The 23,132-nt window shown below is 53.5% G+C and overlaps 1 protein-coding gene across 1 annotated transcript in view; it reads left to right on the forward strand.

The window, feature by feature from the left end:
- The first annotated feature begins 440 nt into the window (after positions 1-440).
- Positions 441-23,132, forward strand: part of LOC112399988 (mucin-12-like) — a 32,675-nt gene continuing 9,983 nt past the window's right edge. The window contains exon 1 of the mRNA XM_024745490.1: positions 441-537. Coding sequence (XP_024601258.1) covers positions 480-537 — 58 coding nt within the window. The 5' untranslated portion in view covers positions 441-479. The remainder of the gene's footprint in view (positions 538-23,132) is intronic.

Genomic DNA, 23,132 nt, shown 5'->3' on the forward strand with positions numbered 1-23,132 from the left:
AGGGCAGGATGGAGATGGGGAAGAGTGAGTGGCAGAGGCAGTGAAGAAGAACAAGTTTTCATCTCTCCCCGCCCCCTGCAGCTGGGAATGAAACTAAGGAGAGGCCCCAGACTCCAGCGTGCAAGGTCTTGGCCAAGCGTATTCTCTGTCCAGTTTTTCTAGTTCTTGGCTGGGGGCGAGGGAAGGGCAGAGCAGGGCAATGTCCTGGGAACTGCTGTGAGTGGGCCAGGCAGGCTGCGGGTGGAGCTCTTCCCGGCTGACACTTCCTGGGCTTGTCTTATCTTCTAGAAAGTCCTTTCTTCCTGCAGCAGTGCCAGATACAGGGAGAAGGGGGGAACAGCGGGGCAAAGGGCGGTACAAAGGTAAAGCTACCTATGCTCAGCCCTCACACCCAGCGGGGCAGATAACTTCCAGCTGGGTGCTACTGTACACATCGTTCCGGCGCTGGTCCTGCTTCCAGCCTGCTCTGCACCAGACCCATGCAGCTGCTCAGGCTCCTCTGCCTCTGGATGCTCAGGGTCTCCCTGGGGGCCACAGGTGAGGGAGCGAGGTGGGGAGGGCTGGGGAGACCCTCCTGACGTTCCAGGACAGGGGTGTGGGGGGGGGCGGTGGCTCTGAGATCTAAGGGGAGGCTGAGGAGGGGCCCCTCGGAGCTCTTGGTGCAGGGAGAGCTGTAGGCGGGGGGGAGGAGAGGGAAGCTGGGTCCAGCGGTGCTGCTCCACACCTGGGGCCGAGTCCGCGCGTGCATCAAAAGGATGGGATCACCTGTTTCTGAAAGAGTGCTCTTCCCACTTTGACTCAGTTTTCTGAGCCCTCTTCCTCTTGTTGCCCCTGCTCCCCAGCACTGATGCTTCCTCCACCCTGGATTCTATCCCTCCCTTTACTTCCATCGGTTCAGCCCTCCTGAGGGTCCCTGGCTCTGCCCCTGGGGCCCCCTCCTCTCTCTGGGGAGTCTACACCTTTGGTCCCAGTGCCCCCTCCTCCAGCCCTGCCCCTAACTCTCCCACCCCGACCTAGCCTATGTTTCTGGGCACAGCTGTCATTGGCAGGGTTGCGGGGGGAGCACCTGATGGCTCCCAAAGGGTGGTTCTGAGACCACCTGGTGTGGGGTCCTGCTCTTTCTCTCTCCCACCCCTTTGGAACCTCGGAATTCCTCTTCACTTCCCTTCCCTCTGCCCCCCAGTGTCTGCTCCTGAACCCCAACCTTAGACCTTCCCAACACAGAGGTCCTCTGGTCCACCCTCTCACTTATCTCCAGGGCCACCTCCTGGCTATAAGGGCTCTGGGCCAGGAACCTTCATATTCCCCTCCCCTATCTCCCTGACACCCCAGCTAAGCTGAGTAGCGAAACCCCAGCTCTCAGAGCGAAGATGTGCTGAGTCTGAGTTGAGAAAGCTGCCCCCGAGTGGACAGGAGGTCTGGGTGCTTCCTGCGAGCAGCCGCCGTGGCGCCGGTCACCCTCAGCACTATGAGATCTTTGACTCTCACTTGTATCACCTGTAAGATGGGGATGACAACATCTGTAGAGGGAGGGGCTCATATTTGTAAACTAATTAATTCCTTGGCCGAAATAGAATAGGTGATGGAAAATATAGCTATTTTTATTATTAACACTCACTGCTACACCTTAAGGTCTTCAGGACCCATGCCTGCCTGCCAAGGTATCTCTTTCTGGAAATTTCCTTTTCTGTCCTGTTCCTCAGCCTGTGTGTGATCCTCTCTCCTTGTCCTCAAACTCAATGAAGTCTGAGCTTCAATCTCTGCTTTTCCCTTTGTTATTCTCTTTGCAACTTTCTGCTCTCTGACCCCTCGTCTCCCAAATTCCATGATGTGTCCCCACCCTCATCCCAGGATTGGCTGGGTTCTCTCTCTCTCTCCAAAGAGGAGAGTCAGCCCAGACAGCAGTGGGTCACAGGGAGACGGGCAGAGGTGGGCCAGAGGGGGCGGGGGTGGCGCAGAGAACCGGAAGGGACAAGGACTTTGGGGTGTGTGAGGAAGAAGGGATGGGAGTACCGATGGGAGGAGACAGGACCTTCTGCTGAACATGCGTGCTCAGCTCGACTGTCCCAGGGCTGCAAGGTCAGTACTCAGACAGGTGGGCAAGGGATTAAGCGCGCCCCCAACCCAACGCCCCTTGGGGAGGCTGCCCAGGGGGGAAGACATATGTTGGCCTTTAGAACCTTGAAAGACCCCAGCCCCAAACTGCCTCTGATTCGGGAGGAACTGGTGGCACTTCCTACCTCTGTGGCATGTACCTGGAAAATGGGGTAGTGAGTAACCTATGTGGTGTTATGGCGACAAAACGACCTACCGATGAATGCCTCTGTTCTACTGCCAATACAGGAGCTTCAGCCGTGGCCACATCCACCTCTAATGCGCTTTTGCACGCTGCTCTCAGCAACTCCCCACACTCTCAAGGCCCAGCAAGGCGGCCACTGAGTACCTCCGAAATTTCTCCCACTCCAGATAGCAGGGAACACAGACCTATGACTATCACCACCTCCCCCCACTTGAAATCCATTTCTGAAACGTTGCTCAAATCGCCAATCAATTCCAACACCTCAACAATCCCCATGTCCAAGTTTGTCTTCAAGGTTGAGACCACTCCACCTACCGTGATTGTCTATATGGGCACGACAGAGTGCATCAATCCAACGAACCTTGTAATCACTACCACTTACCCCACCACCACCTGCATGACACAGACCCAAGTGTCCCTCACCAGCTCTTACACCACCACTCCTGTGACAGAGAAGCCACGGACAACCATTACCAGTACTTATCCCGTGACAACTACCAAGAGAGTCACTTCAGCCGTGACCAATTCTCCCAGTACCACCACTCCGGGGAAATCTCCCACAACCATAACCCCACCCCCTTCCTTTGTCCCAACAACCCACACAACTCTAGACACTCCGATCTCCTCTGTGACTGGTACCACAAAAAGGGCTATCCCTACCGCTGCAAGTACCCACGCAACCCAGTCTCCGACCCCAACAATCGTGTCTACCTCTGCTCCTACCCCTTCTCTAACTACTAGGAAAACCTTGTTAACAGCACTCAGCACCCGTGGCACCTTGATTACAACCATCACTTCATTTCCAGACATGGCCAGTACCTTTCAGACATCCACAGCTATCACTCAAGCACCTACTTCAAATGATATATTAACAACGCCTACAACACAAGTTGTATCTGTCGCCACAGAAGCATCCACTGAACTAGGTACATGGAAAACAACTCCTCTGAACACCATGAGCTCCACGAAAGCGACACTGACTCCAGTGACTGACACTGTCAAAGAAACTCTCACCACCTCAATTACTTCAATTTCTCCAACTATGTCTTCAATCACTCCTACAAACACAATCACTCCTGCCACATTTACCACATCTAAATCCAGCCCTGTGCCCACCAGCACTGATACACACGTGATATCTACTACCAAGGGACCACTGTCCACCACTGGAGTCGCTATAGAAATAGGAAAGACGAGCAACACAACCCCTCATGCTTCATCAACCAGGAAAACCACATTTATTACAACCAGTGATGTTGTTACAGAGTCTCAGACAACAGAGGTTACTGCTGCTCCATCAATCACAAATGCAGACACTCCCACAAATACAGTCAATTATTCGACATCCACTACTGCTACTTCAGTGACCACCAGCACCTCGACAGCACCCACCAATAAGCCTCAGCGTTTTCTATCTGCCCAGAGAGGAGAAACAGTCCCGACTAAAACAAGCACTACCTCACTATCACCTTCGACTGCCACAATCCCTACTGAGGCTACATCTACCCCTCCATTTACAACTAGTACTGTGACCATGACCAAAACAGGAATAAAAACTCTAATGGACAATTCAACACTTGCCACCTCGAAAACAGCAGTATTGCCCAACACCTCAACAACAAAAATAACCAAGACTGGTACCACAAATATAGTAACAACACCCACATCAGTAACACCACAAAGTACACCAGACATCACGTCTTCAACCAGTTTCTCTACAGGAAGAACAATGACACCAGCCAACACTGAGTCCACATCCTTGAGTACCACTGGTTCATTGACCCCCACCACCGAACTCAGCTCCACACTCGCTCTTTCCAGCACCTCACCCACCCACACAAATATCACCCCATCTTCCCCTCCACCTTCCCCAACCGCAGAGCCAGTCTCCACTTCGACCGCAAACACTAGCCCTATGTCCACCCTGACTACCACCATCCCCGCTACACACCCAACTTCCGGCCCTTCAACTCCCACTACTCCTCCCACCAGGTCCACAACAGAAATCACCACTCCCACGCACACTGAAGCTCCTGTCACCTCGATCACAAACACTTTTCCCATTCTAGCCTCAACCACAGAAGTAGGCCAGTCTGGGACCAAAAGCGTGGTAACAGCACGCACCTCAATAACAGCTCTCAGTACTTCAAGTGTTTCTCCCTCAACACCTTTCCCTGAATTGATTACTTCTACTAGTGCAATAAGTACCCCTTTTAGTACCATCATCTCGTCTTCAATACCTGAAATAACAATATCATCTCTATCTTCCATCAGCACAAGTTCACTGGTCTCTACGACAAGTAAGTCTTTTCCTACCTCCTCTCATGTCTACAGTACAGACATCACAGGGTCTTCTGTCACAGCTTTTCCTACTTTTTCCTCATCTGAAACTGCAAGAACTTCTCTCACCACTTCTCCCCAAAATGGCAGCAGTCGTCTTACCCAAACCACCACCATGTTGACTCTTTCTCCCACTACCCAATGTCCAGAATCAATATCGGTTACAATAGTGTCTGCCTCTCCCACTACACCATGTATAGAAGTGGGTCCAAATCCTGAAGTTACTTCTACACCCACCATCCCATTATCAGTTTTTACCTCTACTACTGAGAGGGCCACCTGTCCCAGTTCCACCACCAGGACAGCTGTGTTCCCTGCAGAAACGGACACTTCTACTTCCGTTTTCAAAACTGACCCCGCTGACGTGACTGATGCCCCTAGTCCTGTCAGCACTGGAACCATCCCCGTTAACACGGACTTCACGAGCACACAAAGACCCACCAGTGGCACCTGGATCGGCACCAACTTTGTAACTACCCCACGTGTGCCCGGCTCCACGAGCCTCCCAGTGACCGTGAAACCAAGTAGCAGCTTTTCAACTACCATGATGACTTCAAGCAAGCTGACGCACTCCACCTCACCCATCACCAGCACTCCAGGGATACCAGCGACTACCACCAAGACTCTCTCCACCCTTACGTCACCCAGGACAACTTTGACCACGACTCAGATGATCACACGGTCTAGATTGACCACCTCCCCAGGTTGGGTCTCCTGCCTCCATGTGGCCTCTCCTCCCTCTCCCGCTATATTCCCATGACCAAGGTCAATTCTGTCCTGAACTTCCTGTTTTCCTGTGCTCCCCAGGCACTTGTGACAACGGTGGCATCTGGATGCAGAGCCACTGCTCCTGCCCCAGCACTTTCTCTGGCTCCCACTGTGAGTTTGCTGTGGAACACATAGATGTGGGTGAGTTGCTCTCTGCGCTTTCTCTTGGGAGGTGCCACTGACTCTAATGGGCCCAATCATTTTGCTGAATCCCTTCATCCTTGCTTTCTGCCTCATGCTCTCCCCTACCCCATACCATGCCTAATCTCCACCCTCACCTCCAGGAGGTCACTGGGGCCACTTTCTTTCCTGGGACCTCCTCCCAGTCTGGGCTACTTCGAGTTGTATTAGGTTCTAATTTCTGCTGTAACAAATTACCACAAACTTAGCAGGTGAACATTGCAAACTTATTATTGTACAATTCTGTACATTAGAAGTCTGACATGAGTCTCGCAGGGCTAAAATCAAGGTGTTGGCAGGGCTGGGTTCTTTCTGGAGGCCCTAGGAGAGAATCCATCTCTTTGCCCTTTCCAGGTTCACAAGTGGCCCACATTCCTTGTCTCAAGGCCCCCTCGCTCCATCTTCAATGACAACAGCTTTGCATCTCTGTGCCTGTTTTCCATACTCACATCTTCCTCTGACTGATTCTGACTTCTGCCTCCCTCTTCCACTGCTAAGGACCCTTGTGATAATACTCGGACCACCCAGATAGTCCACATTAATTTTCCCATAATGAGGTCAGCTGGTTAGTACCCTTAAATCCATCTGCCACTTTGATTCCTCCATGCCATATAGCATAAGGTATTCCCAGGTTCTGGGTATTAGACATAGGCATCTTTGGGGGCCATTATTCTGCTTCCCATTGGGGCAGACGTGGGAGAGACTACAGGCCTGACTGCTGGACATCCTGACTTTCAGTGTTTCTCACATCTCAGGACAACTCATTCCAGAATTCCTGCCTCTCTCCCTCCTGCTGTTCAGTCAGTTCTCAGGGAACATGGAGAGGGGCCACGGGAGTAACCTCTGGGTCAGGGTGGTGGCGGTGATGTCAGACAGGAGTGGATGGTGAAGTGACCAGAGCAGGGAATGTTGTGTGCAGACAAAGTGGACGCTGAAGTGGGCATGGAGGTTTCTGTCGACAAGAAGTTCTCCCCGGACCTCAATGACAACACTTCTAAGGCCTATAGAGATTTCACGGACACCTTCCGGGATCAGGTGAGGAGGAAGCGGAGGGAACTCAAAGGTTTGCCCCTGGAGTTGAGCTTGGGTCCCTGGGTACCCTCTGGTCTGGATGTTCAGATGTGAGCCCAGGATCCTTGGCATTTCAGATGAAGAAGGTTTACCAAAATGTGAAGGGGTTCAAGGAGGTGGTGATCCTTTCTCTGAGGTAGGAGACCCTTCTGGCACTGTGGAGACAGTGTCAAGTGGTGGGGGGGATGAACTAAGAAGTGCTGGAGAAGACATCCCTTGCTTTTGGAATCGTCAGATGTCATAAAGAGAGGGATGGAGTGAGGATGCAAACGAAGCACTCTGTAGAGGATGTTTTGCAGTCATTTTCTGGAGTCATTTCTCTGTAGGAGGGATGTCACCCCTACTCTCAAAGCATGTTGGAAGGTGAATGATTCAGTGGGACAAACAGGGAGGCGGTGCATGAGGGATGGTGCCTGGTATCTGGTCTATAGCTGGTCTCTCTCTAGTTGGCACCTGGTCTGCTGGATGGGTCAGCAAGAGGGAGGCAGAGAGCCCAGGAGGGCCTGGTTTGATTATGGCTTGAGGCAATGCCAAGAGAATGTCAATCATTCCTTGTCCCACCTACTCAGGCTGATAAAGGCAGAGATGCTGGACATAATGTATCTGGAATCCCAGCTCAATGCCTACTTCCTGCCAACACCCGTATAGTTGTGGTTGGTCTGGAAGTGCCCTTCTACGGACCTATGATGGCCTGGGCCTGGGCACCTTTTAAGGATCCCTGCTCCCTTGCCCCCCTCAGGAATGGCAGCATTGTTGTGGACTACCTGGTCCAGCTGAAGTTACCCTTCAGCCTCCAGCTGGAGAGCGAGTATGAGAAGGTGAAAGTGGCCCTGAAGGAAGAGCTCCAGACTGTCAGCCAGAATAGCAGCTGCGGGAAGGACCAGGGTGAGCAGAAGCTGGGGGCCTTGGGCTGCAGGGAGGGGCCAGGGTCACAGCCACCGTCCCAGCCTGCTCCATAGGGTGAACAGAAGCGGGGGGGCCTCAGGCTGCAGGGACGGGCCAGGGTCACAGCCACCATCCCAGCCTGCTCCAGCGCAGACAGGGTCCTTCTGGGGTCAGGTGCCAGCCCTGTGGTACCTCTGGCAGGTTGGGAGAAGAGACACAGGTCCCCAGCCAACTGGGTCAAGGATGGGGCTAAGGAGGGGCTCACCAGAACCTGGGTGCTGTGGAAGAGACAGTTCTGCTCAAGGTTTCCAGGGTGGCTGAGGACCCCTGACTATTCAGGGGACATGAGGGAGTCCAAAGGGGTCTTCCCTTGTTGCCCATTCACACCTCCTCCATACTGACAGAGCCCTCTCTGCCCCTCCCTGTGCCTCCCCTCAATTCCACCTGTGCCTGTGTGTCCCCCCGCCCCACCCCCAGTCTTGTGTTTTAAGCCTGATTCCATCAAGGTGAACAACAGCACCAGGACGGAGCTATCCCGGGAAGGTGAGAGGTAGGGCAAAGGGCTAAGTGGCTCCAAGAGGCCATGACCCCTCCCACAAGGGACATCGGTCCACTGAAATTCCCTAGGGAGGATGGGGAGACCTTCTGGGGAGGCAAGTGATATGGACCCGGCGGTGCTGCCTGCCTGGCCCTTGTTGGTAGCTTCCACCCGAGGACCAGCAGAGAAGGTGAGGAGAGGGTGAGGGGCCTGACCTTCCCTCATCTAATCCCAAGGTCTACCCCTCGACACCCCACCCTCGGAAATGTAGTGCTTCTCATCCATTTTCAGAGTCATTTCATAGCCTGGCCCCGGAGTAGAGTGGATGAAGTCTTTGCCTCTGCAACCCCCTTCCTATTCCCCAGCCATCTGTCGCCGCGCTGCTGCCGTGGGCTACGAGGATTTCTACTTCCCCTTGCTGAAAGAGAACAAGCTCCGCTGTGTCACCAAATGCACGGCGGGCGTGGACGGCGCCATCGACTGTCATCAGGGCCAGTGCGTTCTGCAGAGGAGCGGTCCTTATTGCCGGTGAGGCCCCGCCCACAGCCAGCTGAGCCAATCACCCGACCCCGCTCAGCCGGCGCCGCCAGAGGCCCCGCCCTCTGGCCCCCGGGTCACCCACCTGCTAGTACCTGCGTGGTCCAGGGCCACTAGCGGACCAAGCCCAGGAGGTGGTGAGGGCGTGTGACCTGTGACACGCTCCCCGCAGCTGCTTCTCCACGGACACGTACTGGTTCTCGGGCTCGCGCTGCGAGGTGACCATCTCCTGGAAGGCGCTTGTCGGAGGCCTGGCGGGGACCGCGGCGCTGCTGCTGCTGCTGCTGCTGGGGGCGCTGAGCGTCTTCGTCGCGCGCTCGTGGAGGAGGCGCGGCCAAGGCGGAGGCCTGTGAGTGCGCTGGAGGTGGAGGGCTGAGGGCCGCAAAGGGGTCCCAGACCGGGCGGCCCTGCCCTGACGATGCAGCGCCCGCCTGGCAGGTCCCGGGACGACAGCAAGTGGTTCGAGACCTGTGATGAGAACACCGTGAAGACTTTTTCTAACTTGGGCTTCGAGAATGACAGAGCAAGTGAGTCCTGTCTCCTGGGGAAGGGAGACGGGGGCTTCCCTGGGTACCATTTTGGCCTGGGCAGGACGGGAGGACCTCTCTTGCCCAAGACAGGCATATACCTCTTGCCCCAGAGTTTGCTTCGTGGCTTCCGCGCCCCCTTCTAAGGCCCAGGTCGTGCACAGGCCGTCCCCGCAGGGCAGGCGCAGGGGCACAGGAGCCCCCTTGGCCCTGCCTTCCTGACGTTTCCTTCCCTCCTCTTTGCTCACCCCCGCCCCCCCCCCTCCCGTTCTCTTTTCTCTCTATTTAAAGATGAAAACGTCTGTGTGGCCTTGGAGAACGTGGACACTAATATGATGGTGAGGGGGCAAGGTGGGGTGGCGGTAAGGAGTGTTCCCAGGTCCAGCTCCCGATGCCCCCCTTCTCAGGACAGGGGCTGGGCAGGGACAAGGAGGCGGTGACCTTCTAGCCGGCCTCTGCTGGGTGGCTTCCTCTTCTCACTGCCTGTCTCACAAATTCTGTGGCAGCTGCACTTCCACAAACCTGAGGTGAACTTGATCTCACTGTGAGCCCCACGCTGCCTTCTCCACGCTGCCACGGACAGTGCAGGGAACCATCTGCACTGCCTCTGAAGAGATGGCTGCAGACTCCTGCGGATCAGTCTCCTGGTTTCCTTGGGCAGCATCAGACTTCCCCCTGACCCCTATCCTTCTCCCAACTTGTGTGAAACCCACCTGGAGACCCAGTTCAAATCCAGGCTCTTCCACTCTGGGACCTTGGACAAGTCAGTCACTTCTCTGAACCTCGGTTTTGTCACCTGTAAAATGAGTGTGGCCGGGCTTCCCTGGTGGCACAGTGGTTGAGAGTCTGCCTGCCGATGCAGGGGACATGGGTTCGTGCCCCGGTCCGGGAAGATGCCACATGCCGCGGAGCGGCTGGGCCCGTGAGCCATGGCCGCTGAGCCTGCGCGTCCGGAGCCTGTGCCCCGCAGCGGGAGAGGCCACAACAGTGAGAGGCCCGCGTACCACAAAAAAAAAAAAATAAATAAAGAATGTGGCCCACTCGTCCTAATACCTTGTGGGATTATTGTGAAAACCAGATGTGCTTGGTCAGACCTCTGTCCCAATGCACCTTCCTGTGTCGGCCCTCATGCTTATATGGCTTCTCTGAGATCCCCAATCCCCATGTCCTTCCCCAGGGCTCAGGCTTCCATTTCTCCTTTTCCTGGGTGCATCCCTACTGCCGGGTCCTCACCCTGTACATGCAACCAGCCTGCAGCCCGCCCCATCCTCCTACCCTCTCCTTATATAACTCCCCTTGCACCCCTTGCCCCCATCCCTTAAACTTTCTCCCCTCTGAACCCACTTCTTAAGTCACTTCTCCCCAACAGCCCAGTGCCCAGCCCTGCATCTCCCCCAGTTCCCGTACTTTCCCCTTCCCCATCCCTGTACCCTCAGCCCTAAATACCCCCCTGCCCCCTGCATCTCAGTGCCCCAGTCCTAAATCCTCCCTCCTCTTCTCCCCCCATCCCTAGCTAGGTACAGATGCCCTCTGCATCTTAGGACCCCCAGGTGGTGCTCCCTAGGCCAGGTCCCCCATTATGAGGCTCCATTCTTCCTGTCACCCCCAGGTCCCTGAGGATGAGAGGAAGTGGGGTCCTGAGGTGGGAAAGCTCCTCCAGCACCTCCTCCTCATTCCCCTAACTCTCCCTCCCCTCCCTCAGTGCTTCCCCCCATTCCTACCCCCTTCCCCACCCCTTCCTCCCTTCCTCTCCCTGGTCTCACCCCCATCCCTGCAATAACCTCTGAAGACAGAAGCCCCCCGCCTCCTTTGCAGGAAGACCTCACTCACCTGGGGACAGGAAGTCTGCAAGTCTCCCGTTCTCCCAACTGAACATAATATAGCATTTATTGTAAAAGAAACTGCTCTGTGTCTTTCTCTTTCTCACACTCTGGTGCTTCCACTCGGTTGAGGAACAAGGATGTCAGGAGATGTAGGAGGGCCTGGGAGCGCAGGTTTCTCCCAGCAAGGAATGAAGGGTTCCGTGGGCAGCTCTCAGGGACCATGACCGTCCTCAAAGGGAACGTCGAGATCGGAGGACCCATTTTCTCAGGGAATGGGAGGGAGCAGGTGGTGGGAGCCTGTTGGGTTTGTCATCTGTGCCCCTTGACGTTAAGAGCTTACGGCTGAGTCAGGGAGGTGGGTGACTGCAGCTGAGTCAGCTGTCATTGGCGCTGATAGGTGAGCCAGGCATCCCGAAAGACCTTGAGACTACAAACCTGGGTGGCAGACACACTCACGCCAGGGCCTGCCACGCCTGGGGCTGCGGCCCTCTTGTTTCCACTTTTGTGGGCAGCAGGCTGCCGGACTGAGCTGTGGGTGGTCAGGGCTGGCAGAACGAGGTTCTCCGGGTGGGGGTGTCGGAACGACCCCCGGGACCTTTGTCCAGGACAGGAGAGAGACTGACAGTGGCCAGTGTGCGGGTAGAGACCAGGACCATAAAGCCTCAGGTGCGAGTGGAAGTCCCACCCAGGAGAAGCGCTGGTGGTCAGAGGTGGCCCGGGGGAAGGCACTGTCCTTCTTCAGAAGGGGCCAGCTCGAAGTGGGTGATGAGGAAGGAAGGCCCGAAGGGGGGCCTCTTGGGGGTAAGGGCGGAGGGTCCTTCACTTGGCCTGGTCCCTCTGGCAGCTCCTTCTAGGGTTCTGTTGACCCTCCCTCCACAGTCACCGTCTCCCTGGATTTCTTGGCCCTCGCATCTTGGCAACCAGCGCGCACTCACGCCTCTGCTGCCTGTCCCTTCCTCCTGCCCTGCCCCTCCCATGACTCTGGCTTCCGCACTATAGAGATCCCGCAGAAGGAGGTTCAGGTCTCTTAGAGAGGAGGAGGGTTGACCGTCTGCCCTTTGGCCAACTCCCCGTGTCACCCACCAACCCCATCGTCTCACCTCCACCCGGGGCCAGGCAGTGTCCTTCCTGAGGCAAAGGTCTCTGGGCTCCTTTATATGGCTGACCCCTCCCTGGGAGGCACTCGTTTCTTAGTTTCTTCTGATGTGGGCCTCACTCTCAGGGAGATGCTGGCGACCTGGATCCTGTCAATGGCTCTCTGGCTCTGGGCGTCCGACACTGCCACATCCACGACATCAGGTGAGTGAGATACAGCCCGAGCCCCGCGGTGGTCCCGGTGTGTGCCGGCCTCAGGCAGGGCTGCAGGTGGCTAACCTCCCTTCTTCCTTCCCTCCCTCGCTTTTCAGGGGAGGGGGCTGCCCAAGGGCTGGACACCCAGGCCATGACCTCATCCCGCCTTTGGAAGCTAAAGGGGTCACCCCGGAGACCCGCGGGTGAGGAGGAAGGGGTCTGGACTGTGCTGTGCTGTTGAGAGTTTGCACCAAGCTCCACCCCGGGGCTGAGTGGGAGCTGGAACCCACCCATTCTGTTCTCCAGGCTTCCCCCTGGGAAAACAGGGGGCTCTGCCTGCCCTCATCCTGGGGTCTGCCCCAGCCTAAGGGTCGGCTCTTTCCAAACCTCACAGAGACACTGCACAGGTTGCCAGCCCTGGCCAGGGAGGGCAGGAGTCCACGGGGTGTCCAGCAGCTTCCCTCCTTGCCTGGGGAGAGCCTCAGGGGTGCCAGGGACAGCCCCTCTGGTTAGAAATGGCTGAAAGGCTGAGGGAGAGACAGACTCTGTGGTCCGTGTTAAACCTTTTCACGGCCGTTTGTCTGGGAAGAGACTGGTTACAAGCTGATTCCCGTGGGTTCCCTCATGCGGAACAGACTTTCTGGTTCCCCCGAGACAGGGAAGTGCCCCCGGGAAGGTGTGAGCAGGGCAGATGCTGGGGTGAGGGGCATTGGGGGAGTGAGCCCAAGGTGCCAGGTGAAAGAGGCATCTCTTGAGGTGAAGGACATGCGTGGTGTGTGATGAGCGGTGGCAAGTGGGTGGTAGGGTGGGAGCTGCGGCCGGGGGCCTTGGAGGTCTTCAGGGCGGCTGTGAGAGAAGCCACGCAGGAACTTAGGCCCCTAGGGGCCACCTCAGCTGACCAGGCCTTAATGTGCTTCTTCCTCCCCTACCAAGACATGTTGGGGGCAGCAGCGCTGGCTGGGAGAAGCCAAGGGGAGAGGAGCCAGGACTGGCGGTGTGAACTTCGTGGCTTTAGGGACATTATGAAAATATGTTAATTAAAGACATTTTAGCCCTAAGCTAATATACAGAGAAAAGGAAGCTATGGAAGGGGGTCAACCTTAGCAGGGGTCCTCCCATCCCTGCTCCCCAGGCAGATACTGAGGAGAGGGATGGTGGGGGTGATGATGACAGTGACGAAGGACCCAGAAATCAGCAAGGGTATTGCCTCTGTTTCTCCCGCCATGCCTTAGAGACAGCCACCCACACAAATTATTGCAAGGTGCTCATAATTGCATGGAAAAGATCATGTTGAATCCATTAGAACGCCAAGGAGTCAAAAGCATCTATCTTTGATAAATGCCCAGAGCCATCAGGAGCGGGGAGTTCAGGCAAGTAGGGCCATTCTGGGGGACACCAGGTCTGACGATACCCCAAGCCCCCCAGCCCCCTACTTGCAGAAGGCTCTGCTATTTACAAAGCCATTTCAGAGCATGTAGCCTGTATGACTCATTGGGAGAATTATGAAAGGAAAGGAAGGCAGACAGGAAAGAGAGACTCAGAGAGGGTGAGTGACTTACCTGGGACCAGCATGACCCACGATTATATGATAATTAGCATGACCTCACCCATATGATCCCACGTTTGTGCTGCACTGGAGGCCCTCAGCCCTCCGCAATGCCTCCATCCCACTGCGTGCATTCTGGGTCCTCTTCAGAAGTCAGCTCAGAGACCGCTGCTGGCATATGTGGTTTTCTTTGTTTCTCATCTGCTCCCTCCTCTTGGTACCCCAGTTCACCAAGAGGACCGATGAAGTCTTGGACAACTGAACAGTGGGGAGAAGGAATGGCAGCCTGAGAAAGTAGAAAAACACTGCAGGGCTGTGCGGGGGAGTCGAGGTGTAGGAATGTCCCAGAGGCGAGGGGCATGTGCCCGGTGGGGAAAGCAGGTTGGTGAGGGAATGCCTTTGGGTAACAGGAGCGTCAAAACCAGGTGGAGGCTTTTAGACACCAGAGGACCTCCAAGGACAGAGCAGGGGTAGGTCACCCCTGCCAGGACAGATGCAAAGAGGGACGTCGGGAGCCATCCTGGCATGAGGACATGGGGGTCCAGCTGGGAACCCAAGTTCCTTGGAAATAGAGAGGAAGGTCCCTCTTGATGATGGGCACCAAGATAGATGGTTCTAGAACCTGTGTGACTGGGGAGCAGGAGATTCTTTCTGGTGGTTGACAAAGGGCTCCAGGCAGGCCTGTTGAGCTTGGGGTGAGCATGGAATTTCTGGATGGAGCTTTCCTAGAGGCCTGGGACTCAGGAAGGAGGATGAAGATAGGGACGTGGTCTAGAATTCTCCATTCTCCATGTGCTGCAAGGGCCGCAAAGACCACACAACACCAGGGATCAACTTGAGGATTGGAGTCTGTGTCCTGTTTTGTGTACATGAAGCTCCAAAGTGTTCCTAGGAAGGGTGGGGGAGAGGAGCTGCTCAGGATGGCAGCAGGGAACAGGCACCAAGTGCAAGAGCCTCAAGGGGTCAGAGTTCTGGAGTCTAGAAAGGTGAAAGTGGAAGTGGAAACGTTCAGTGTATAAAAGTGTGGTGGGGCTTCCCTGGTGGCGCAGTGGGCTTCCCTGGTGGCGCAGTGGTTGAGAATCTGCCTGCTAATGCAGGGGACACGGGTTCGAGCCCTGGTCTGGGAAGATCCCACATGCCGCAGAGCAACCAGGCCCGTGAGCCACAACTACTGAGCCTGCGCGTCTGGAGCCTGTGCTCCGCAACAAGAGAGGCCGCGATAGCGAGAGGCCTGCGCACCGCGATGAAGAGTGGCCCCCGCTTGCCACAACTAGAGAAAGCCCTCGCACAGAAACGAAGACCCATGACAGCCAAATAAATAAACAAATGTGGGGTTTAAAAAAAAAAATGAAGTGTGGTGAAGGCCACACCAGACTTGTTCACAGTAGACAAAGGGGCAACCTTTGAAGCGTAGGTGACGTAAATTTAGAGCAATTCAAAGGCAGTAGTTGTTTTTTTTGTTTTTGCTATTATGGATAAAGCTGCTACAGATCTTGTACACATTTTTGGATGGACACATGCACTCATTTCTCTTGGATTTATAATTGGAAGTAGAATCACTGAGTCACAGGGCGGGCTTATGTTTAGAGTTTTACGCGGAGTAATAAACTTACTCATTCAGCAAACACAGGAGACCTGGCTCTGCCCAGGCACGTGCTCTGAGCCAGGTAGGATGAATAAGCCAGTTTATAGTCTTGTTTATTAGACAGAAACACGGGAACGGGGCAGAAAGAACCACAACCCAGGGCTGGTGCTGAGGCTCCGAGAGGGGCCCCGGTGGAGGAGGGTGAAGGGGGTGCCACTCAGAGGCTGTCCGCCTGGGCTGATCTGGGAGCCTGTAGGGAGAGGTGACACTGGAGTTTGCTGGCTGACGGGGAGTACAGGGAGGGAGTAGTAATAGATGCTCAAAGCCTTTAGACAATTTCAGAACTGACAAAGCCATACGTAGCTATGGACAGAACTGGAATAGTGACAAACAGAGTCCCTGGGAACAACACATCAGGAAGCCACGCCTCCCGCTGTCTGGGTCTGACACTAATGATCAGAAGTGCTGGTGTTCACTGAGGGCCTACTATGTGCCAGACAGTGTTCTAAACGATATCTCAGTTAAATTTCCCAGCGACCCTGGGAAGAAGCACTGTTACTGATTTCTGTTTTATACATGGGGAAACTGAGGCATGGAGATGTTAACTAACTAGTTCAAGGCTTCCCATCTGTCAGGTGGAGGAGCCAGGATGGGAACCCACGCTGTCAGGCTCCAGAGCCCACATTCTTTACCACTTGCTCTAACTGGGGGTGTCCGTGTGTGTTCGTTTCCTGAGGCTGCTACAACAAATTACGATAGACTTTGTGCTTCAAACAACAGAAATGTATTCTCTCATAGCTATGGAGGCCAGAAATCCGAAATAAGGTATCATCAGGGCCTGGTCCCTCCAAAGGCTCTCATTGTCCCTTCCAGCTTCTGGTGATTCTTGGCGTTCCTTGGCTGTGTGGCATCTGTCTTCTCATAGCCTGCTTCCCTGTTTGTGTCAAATCCCCCTTGCCTTTCTCTTATAAGGACACCAGTCATCGGATTTAGGGCCCACCCTAAATCCAGGATGATCTGAACTTGAGATCCTTAACTTAATTACATCTGCAAAGACCTTATTTCCAAATAAGGTCACCCTCAAGGGTATATGGGGATTAGGACTTGGACATCTCTTTTGGGGGGACATAATTCAGCAATCAGAGCAGCAGCCCTTCAGGGAGGCAGTGGGCAGGGGCAGCGGCAGGTGGCACTGTCTGCTGGTGCTAGAAAGCCGGGAAGCCCATTCATTCGTCACAGGTGTGTGCAGGGCAGGGGGTGGGGGACGGAGGCAAGGTGGCCCCGGCCTTGTCTCACCCCTAAGGTGACTCTGCCAGGTGGGAATGACCTTCCAGAAAAGGAGACAGGCCCAAATCACTGAGGTTGTGTGTGGCAGGGCTGAAAGTACACCCAGGACTGAGTGACACAGCCTAGTGGCCCCCACATGGCTTCTCTTGTAGGATCTTCTAGAACAGTGGTCCCCAACCTTTTTGGCACCAGGGACCGGTTTTGTGGAAGACAATTTTTCCACGGACAGGAGGTGGGGAGCGGGGGGTTGGCTCAGGCGGTGATGCAAGCAATGGGGAGCGACGGGGAGCGGCAGATGAAGTTTCGCTCGCCTGCCTCCGGCTCACCTTCTGCTGTGCGGTTCCTAACAGGCTGCGGACTGGTGCCGCTCCACGGCCCGGGGGTTGGGGACCCCTGTTCTAGAATGAGAAGGGTGGTGAAGGCAGGCATCATTCATCCCCATTTTCCGGGGGAAATGGAAGTTCAGAGACGTTAACTGCACAAGATCCCGTAGCTGGGTAGCACCTGCCCTCACAGGTGTACCCCCCACTCCACACCCCACCCTTCAGGGCTGCTCCCATGGACCCCGCTGAGCCACCACAAGCAGAAATGTGTTTTGGAGGTGGTAGGAGGGGACCGTCTTATATCGAGGTGGCGATCTTCAGACTTGTCCCAAGGTGTTTTCGAGGGCTTTTTCCCAAGAATGCCACCAAGTGAAAAACTTGCTTGGCAAACCAGCTGCCTAACTCAAATGACTATCTTTTAAAGAAAGAAGCAATGAGAACTGTACACAGGACAAGAAAGTAAAATTTTACTTGTTTGGTAGGAGAGCTGGCGTCTTGGATGGCTAGTGCAACACAGACATTAGATCATTTTTGTTAAAGCACTTTGATCACAAAGGTGTGGGGAATCCCAGCTTGGGAATTATTAGTGATTTTGCATGAGTTCTCCAAGGTACTGGGCACACCTAAGTTTTAATTTTTACAGCATATGCATTTATTATGTTTAGACATTATATCGTGAATGCCTATTTATGATAGAACATTTAGAAAATATAGACAAACAAAAGGAGGAAAATCTCTCTTAAGCTTACCACTCAGATAAACAGTGCTAACATTTTGGTCTTTTTCTGAACAGGTATTTAGATTTATTCTATGGGCAGTTTCTGTTTCAATAGCTGATTAATATTCTATTTTATGGAACACCCCAGTCATCTAACTGGTCCCCTATTCTTTTATTCTTGGACAGGTTTTCCCCAATTTTTCGTAGATAATGATGCCATAAACCTTCTCGTAAAACATTTTTTAAAAAAAATCTGCATCAGATTACTTTACTTTAGGGTCAGTAACTAGAAGTGGAATCATTAAAATGGTATGACTCTGCCACGATCCCTGATGCACATTTTCAAATTATCCTTTAGAAATATGATACTAAGCTAACATCCATCAGCATCTCATTCCCCAACCGATACCAGGTGCGTTACTTAACATCACAGAAGGGGGTGCAATGTGATAAGCTTACCAGTGAAGTTGACCATTTTCTTCTCATAGGCTTATTGGCCATGTAAATTGTTTCTGTGGAGAATGTCTGTGTTTTTCCTTTGCTCAGCTTCCTGGTGGAACATTTTCTGACCCTGGAGGTTGACTTTGGGAAGGAGTTTGCTCAACTTCTCTGACGCATCCTTTGGGGGTGACGTGACCACCAGAATCTCAGGCTGGGAAGGTTCTGAAGCTCTTCACAGGGCACTGTCTAGGGTGCCTTTTTCTTGTCCCTCCCAGAAATGAGTGAAAGCCTTGAGCATGGAGGGGGTTGCTGCCAGGAAGGTGTGGGATACGGCAGAGCCCTTATCTTTTTTTTTTTTTTTTTTGGGGGTAGGGGGGCCTCTCCCGTTGCGGAGCACAGCCTCCGGACGCGCAGGCTCAGCGCCCATGGCTTACGGGCCCAGCCGCTCCGCGGCATGTGGGATCTTCCCGGACCGGGGCACGAACCCGTGTCCCCTGCATTGGCAGGCGGACTCTCAACCCCTGTGCCACCAGGGAAGCCCCAGAGCCTTTATGTTGAGGGTCTCAGTTAGACGGTGAGCAGGAACGAACAGCACCAGGGAGGAGAAGGGTGGTTAGGAGGCAGTGGTGTCTTAGGACCTGAAGGAGATGAGAAATTCCAGGAGGAAGGGCAGCCTGGTGAAAAGGACAGGGATTTGGGCACTCAAGCTGGTCGGCAACTATAGCGAAGATGTGGGTGGCAGTAAAAGGGAGTAAATGGTGTGAATTCAGGAATCAAGACCAAAGAGAGCCTGTCCAGAGGCCATGCCAACGAGTGTCCTGGCCTTCACTGGGGCCCCCGGCGTCCCACTATGTAACTGCCGTGGGCTCCTCAATCAACCTCCATGCCTCTGCCCTCACTGCCCTTCACTCCAGGGCTCTGCTCCTAAGGCACAGCTGTGACCGTGGCCTTTTGCTGGATGTTCTCCACCGTTGCTGAGTCAAGTCCAGAGCTGGCTTCACACCCACCTTGCCAGCCTGCCTTCTGCCCCCTCTGGTCTCTCAGTATTTAGCTCCACCCCAAGCATGTACTCTGAGCCTCCACACATGCTGTTCCCCCCGCCTGAAACGTTCTCTTTGCTCTTCGCCACTCGAGAAACCCTTTTCTTGGGTTAAAAGTAAACCCTACCTTCAGATTGTGCTTGAATTCTACCTTCCAGCTGGGTGAACTCGGAAAATATTTAACCCTTAGAACCTCAATTCAGGTGTGAAACAGGAATATTCATGTCTACCTCCCAGGGTTACATTAAATAACTAAGAAGAAGTGTCACGTAGACTTTCCAGTATTCATTCTCTCCTTTACTCAAGACGTGCTCATGGAGCACCCACTCTGGCTCAGGCTGAACGGGGCAGAAGTGTTCTCTATGTGCTCAGAGAGGGGCAAAGGGAATTACATACACAGTCATTGAGTTACAGCTGTGATACGGCTACACAGGAATTTGATAGGCCGCCAATAAATGTCACCTCTCCCCACCCCTATTGATGCTTTGTGACTCAGTTAGGGACACGATCATAAATTGCCTTTATATGCTTTCTCATTGTTTGGCTTTCCCAACAAAAATAGTCTACTTTTATAACTTAAAAAGTCCAGTAAAATTTGTAATGCCTAAGTCCACAAAACCCCTTCTTTTTAAAGAAGAAGGGAAAAAGACAGCTTCGACATTACTTTCTTTTCAAAGCCTTCTGAGAAAGGCAGAAGGGTGGTTCCCTCCCTCTCCCACCCTGTTGACTCCCACTGTCCCTTCAAATGGGCCTTGACTGCCCCCGAATTGCACTGGGGGGCCAGGACCCCCCATGAGGGGTAGGGGCTCATTTGTCCGCCAGCCTGGGTTTACTCTGAGCCCTGCCACCCTCTGCTTTGGGTTGACCAGAGGCCCCATGTGTGGTCTCTCTCTCTCTCTCTCTCTCTCTCTCTCTCTGATCCTCTTCATACCCAAGCCCCAGGGAGCCCCCACCTCCCCCGTTGGCAGCCTCTCAGCTCAGCCCCTTCTCTTCCCCATGCTGAATTAGGCAAAACCTAACACCGTAGGCAAGAGGATTGGGCAAAACAAACATATCTACTGACTTAAAAACAACCAAGCAAACTTGTCAATTTTTTACATTACTTTAGAATTCCACAAATCATAGGCATTATGCCACCTTTGACCCAAACTGCCTTAATCAACGATTTGATATCACTCTTCCCCTAATGTTCTTTTTCTTTAAAAAAATTTTTTTTATCTGCCTGCTCCTGGTCTTAGTTTCGGCACACGGGATCTAGTTCCCTGACCAGGGATCGAACCTGGGACCCCTGCATTGGGACCATGGAGTCTTAGTCACTGGACCACCGGGGAAGTCTCTCCCTTAATGTTGTGATGGTAGCTCTGCAAAGCCAACGATCCAGAACTGTTGGTGTGAATGACATATCTTCGCTAATTGTCCACTACCCTGGCCTCCAGTCCTGGTCCAGCTCCTGGCCTCTCCCTGTGACTGTCTGCCTCTTTTAGGACCCTGTGAAAATGGGAGCATCTGGGAGGGCAGAGGGTGCCACTGCCTTGACGGCCTCCACAGTCCTCTCTGCCAGGGGCCAAAGTCCACCGTCCTGAGAGGTGAGAAAGATGCAACCCCAGGGCATCTTTGCAGAGGAGTGGGGGACCGACAGGAGGGACAGGAGGTCACATGCCCTGCCCTCTCAAGGAGGTTTCTATACACCATCCTGTGGAATTCCTAATAATCCCTAGATTTATGGCACAATTGTCACAAAGATTCTATCCATATTCGATCTTATTCGTCTTATAGGCAGGGTGAAGAGGAGCCAGAGATTATAGTCCCAACTTCCATAGGAAAATAGAGTCTCACATGTGCAGTCACATGTTCTTAGTGGCACAGAGAACACAGAAGCAGCCCTCCAGTCCCAGGGTGCAAGCCCAGCTCCCCTTATCAGAGAGCTGCAGCCCATTGAGTGGGCTGTGGGACCAGGGTGGAGGAAGAGCTCATCTGGGCAGTCGCCGGGGTCACAGGACAGCCAGGTAGTGGTGGTAGTATTCCAGGTAGAGTGGCTAGCCTCTGTGTAAGTGTATCTGGAGAGAAAGGACAGGGGATGAATTAGCCACAGTGATGTGTGACTGCCTTAGCTCTCCTATTCCTCCTGGGTCAGTGGGAAGTGCTGGGGTAGAGGAGGAATCTCACATGTAAAGGATCGTGAAGAGAGATTTGTCAGACTGTCAGCCACATGACGGAAGGTGAGTGTGTGGCCTGCAAATCACAGAATGGGAGGGGCAAAAGGAATGTGCAGGGGGTATGTGAGTACTAACATCAGCTTGAATTGATGCAGGAGTGCCAAAGGAAATGAACATGTCTCTGGGTGCCTGGGAGGAATGTACAGGCAATATTGGGTAACAGTATACATATATATTTGATGTGGAGGCATTCTTATTTAAGGTGTTTGCAGATGACACTGTGGGTTGAGAAAAATCATATACATGTATATATGTGTATATATGTATATATATGTGTGTGTATGTATATATGTGCATACATACGAACATACAGATTTGTCAAAATCCACAGCCATACAGCTAACAATTCAAGTCATAAATCACATTAACCCCCAGAATATTAGCTAGTGATACTTTGCCCTATAAATAAACTACTATACTCAACAGAAGAGACAAAGGTCTAGATCACCATTGGTAAATTATCCATATCTACAGATGCCCCTGACATAGGGGCATCCTATACCCCTGAAAAGGAAAGCCATGCTTCAGTGCCATAGGCTGACGAGCTATGTCCCAGGCAGCCTGGGACAGACTGCCATTAAACTCAGTAACAAAATCACATACCAAAGTGATGGAAGAACTGCATCCCCTTCAAGTCCTCATCAACTGTCTACCACTTATTTTATTCCAGGAGAGACGACCACAACTTGCAATCCAAGTTCTGCTTCCAGCGAAAGCACTGTGAGTTCCACCACGACTTCCACTTGGTCAGAATCCACCATCTCTTCTGAGGGTTCCCACATCACAGGCCTTCAGAGTTCCACCACCACTTTGGGCTGGACTGAATCCACAGTCTCTTCTGAGGGTTCCCCCACCAGAGGGGATGGAAGTTCCCCCACAAATTCTGGTTGGTCTGAGCCCACAGTCTCCTCTGAGGGTTTCCTCACCACAGCCACTGGGAGCTCCACCACCACGTCTGGTTGGTCTGAATCCACACTCTCTTATGAGGGTTCCCCAACCACAGGCTCTGAGAGTTTCACTACCACTTCTGGTGGGTCTGAATCCAAAGTCTCTTCTGAGGATTCCCCCACCACAGGCCCTTGGAGTTCCTCGGTCACTTCTGGTAGATCCGAATCCACAGTGTCTTCTGAGGGTTCCCACACCACAGGCCCTTGGAGCTTCACCACCACTCCTGGTTGGTCTGAATCCACAGTCTCTTCTGAGGGTTCCCCAAACACAGGACGTCAGAGTTCCACCACCACGTCTGGTTGGTCTGAATCCACAGTGTCTTCTGAGAGTTTCCACACCACATATGTTGGTAGTTCCACCACTGCTTCTGGTTGGTCTGGATCCACAGTCTCCTCTGAGGGTTTCCTCACCACAGCCTCTGGGAGTTTCCCCACCAATTCTGGTTGGTTTGAATCCACTCTCTCTTCTGAGGCTTCCCCAACCACAGGCCTTCAGAGTTCTGCCACCACTTCAGGTTGGTCTGAATCCAGTCTTTTCTGTGGGTTCCCACACCACAGGCCCTCTGAGTTCCACTACAATATCTGGTTGGTCTAAAGCCACAGTTTCTTCTGAAGTTTTCCTCACCACAGCCTCTGGGAGTTCCCCCACAAATTCTGGTTGGTCTGAATCCACAGTCTCTTCTGAGGGTTCCCCAATCACAGGCCCTGGGGGTTCCACCACCACTTTTTTTTTTTTTTTTTTTTTTTTTTTTTGTGTGTCCCTCCCTCTCT

This window comes from Neophocaena asiaeorientalis, unplaced genomic scaffold (assembly GCF_003031525.2).
Source record: "Neophocaena asiaeorientalis asiaeorientalis breed wild unplaced genomic scaffold, Neophocaena_asiaeorientalis_V1.1 scaffold461, whole genome shotgun sequence".
Taxonomy (NCBI): Eukaryota; Metazoa; Chordata; class Mammalia; order Artiodactyla; family Phocoenidae; genus Neophocaena; species Neophocaena asiaeorientalis.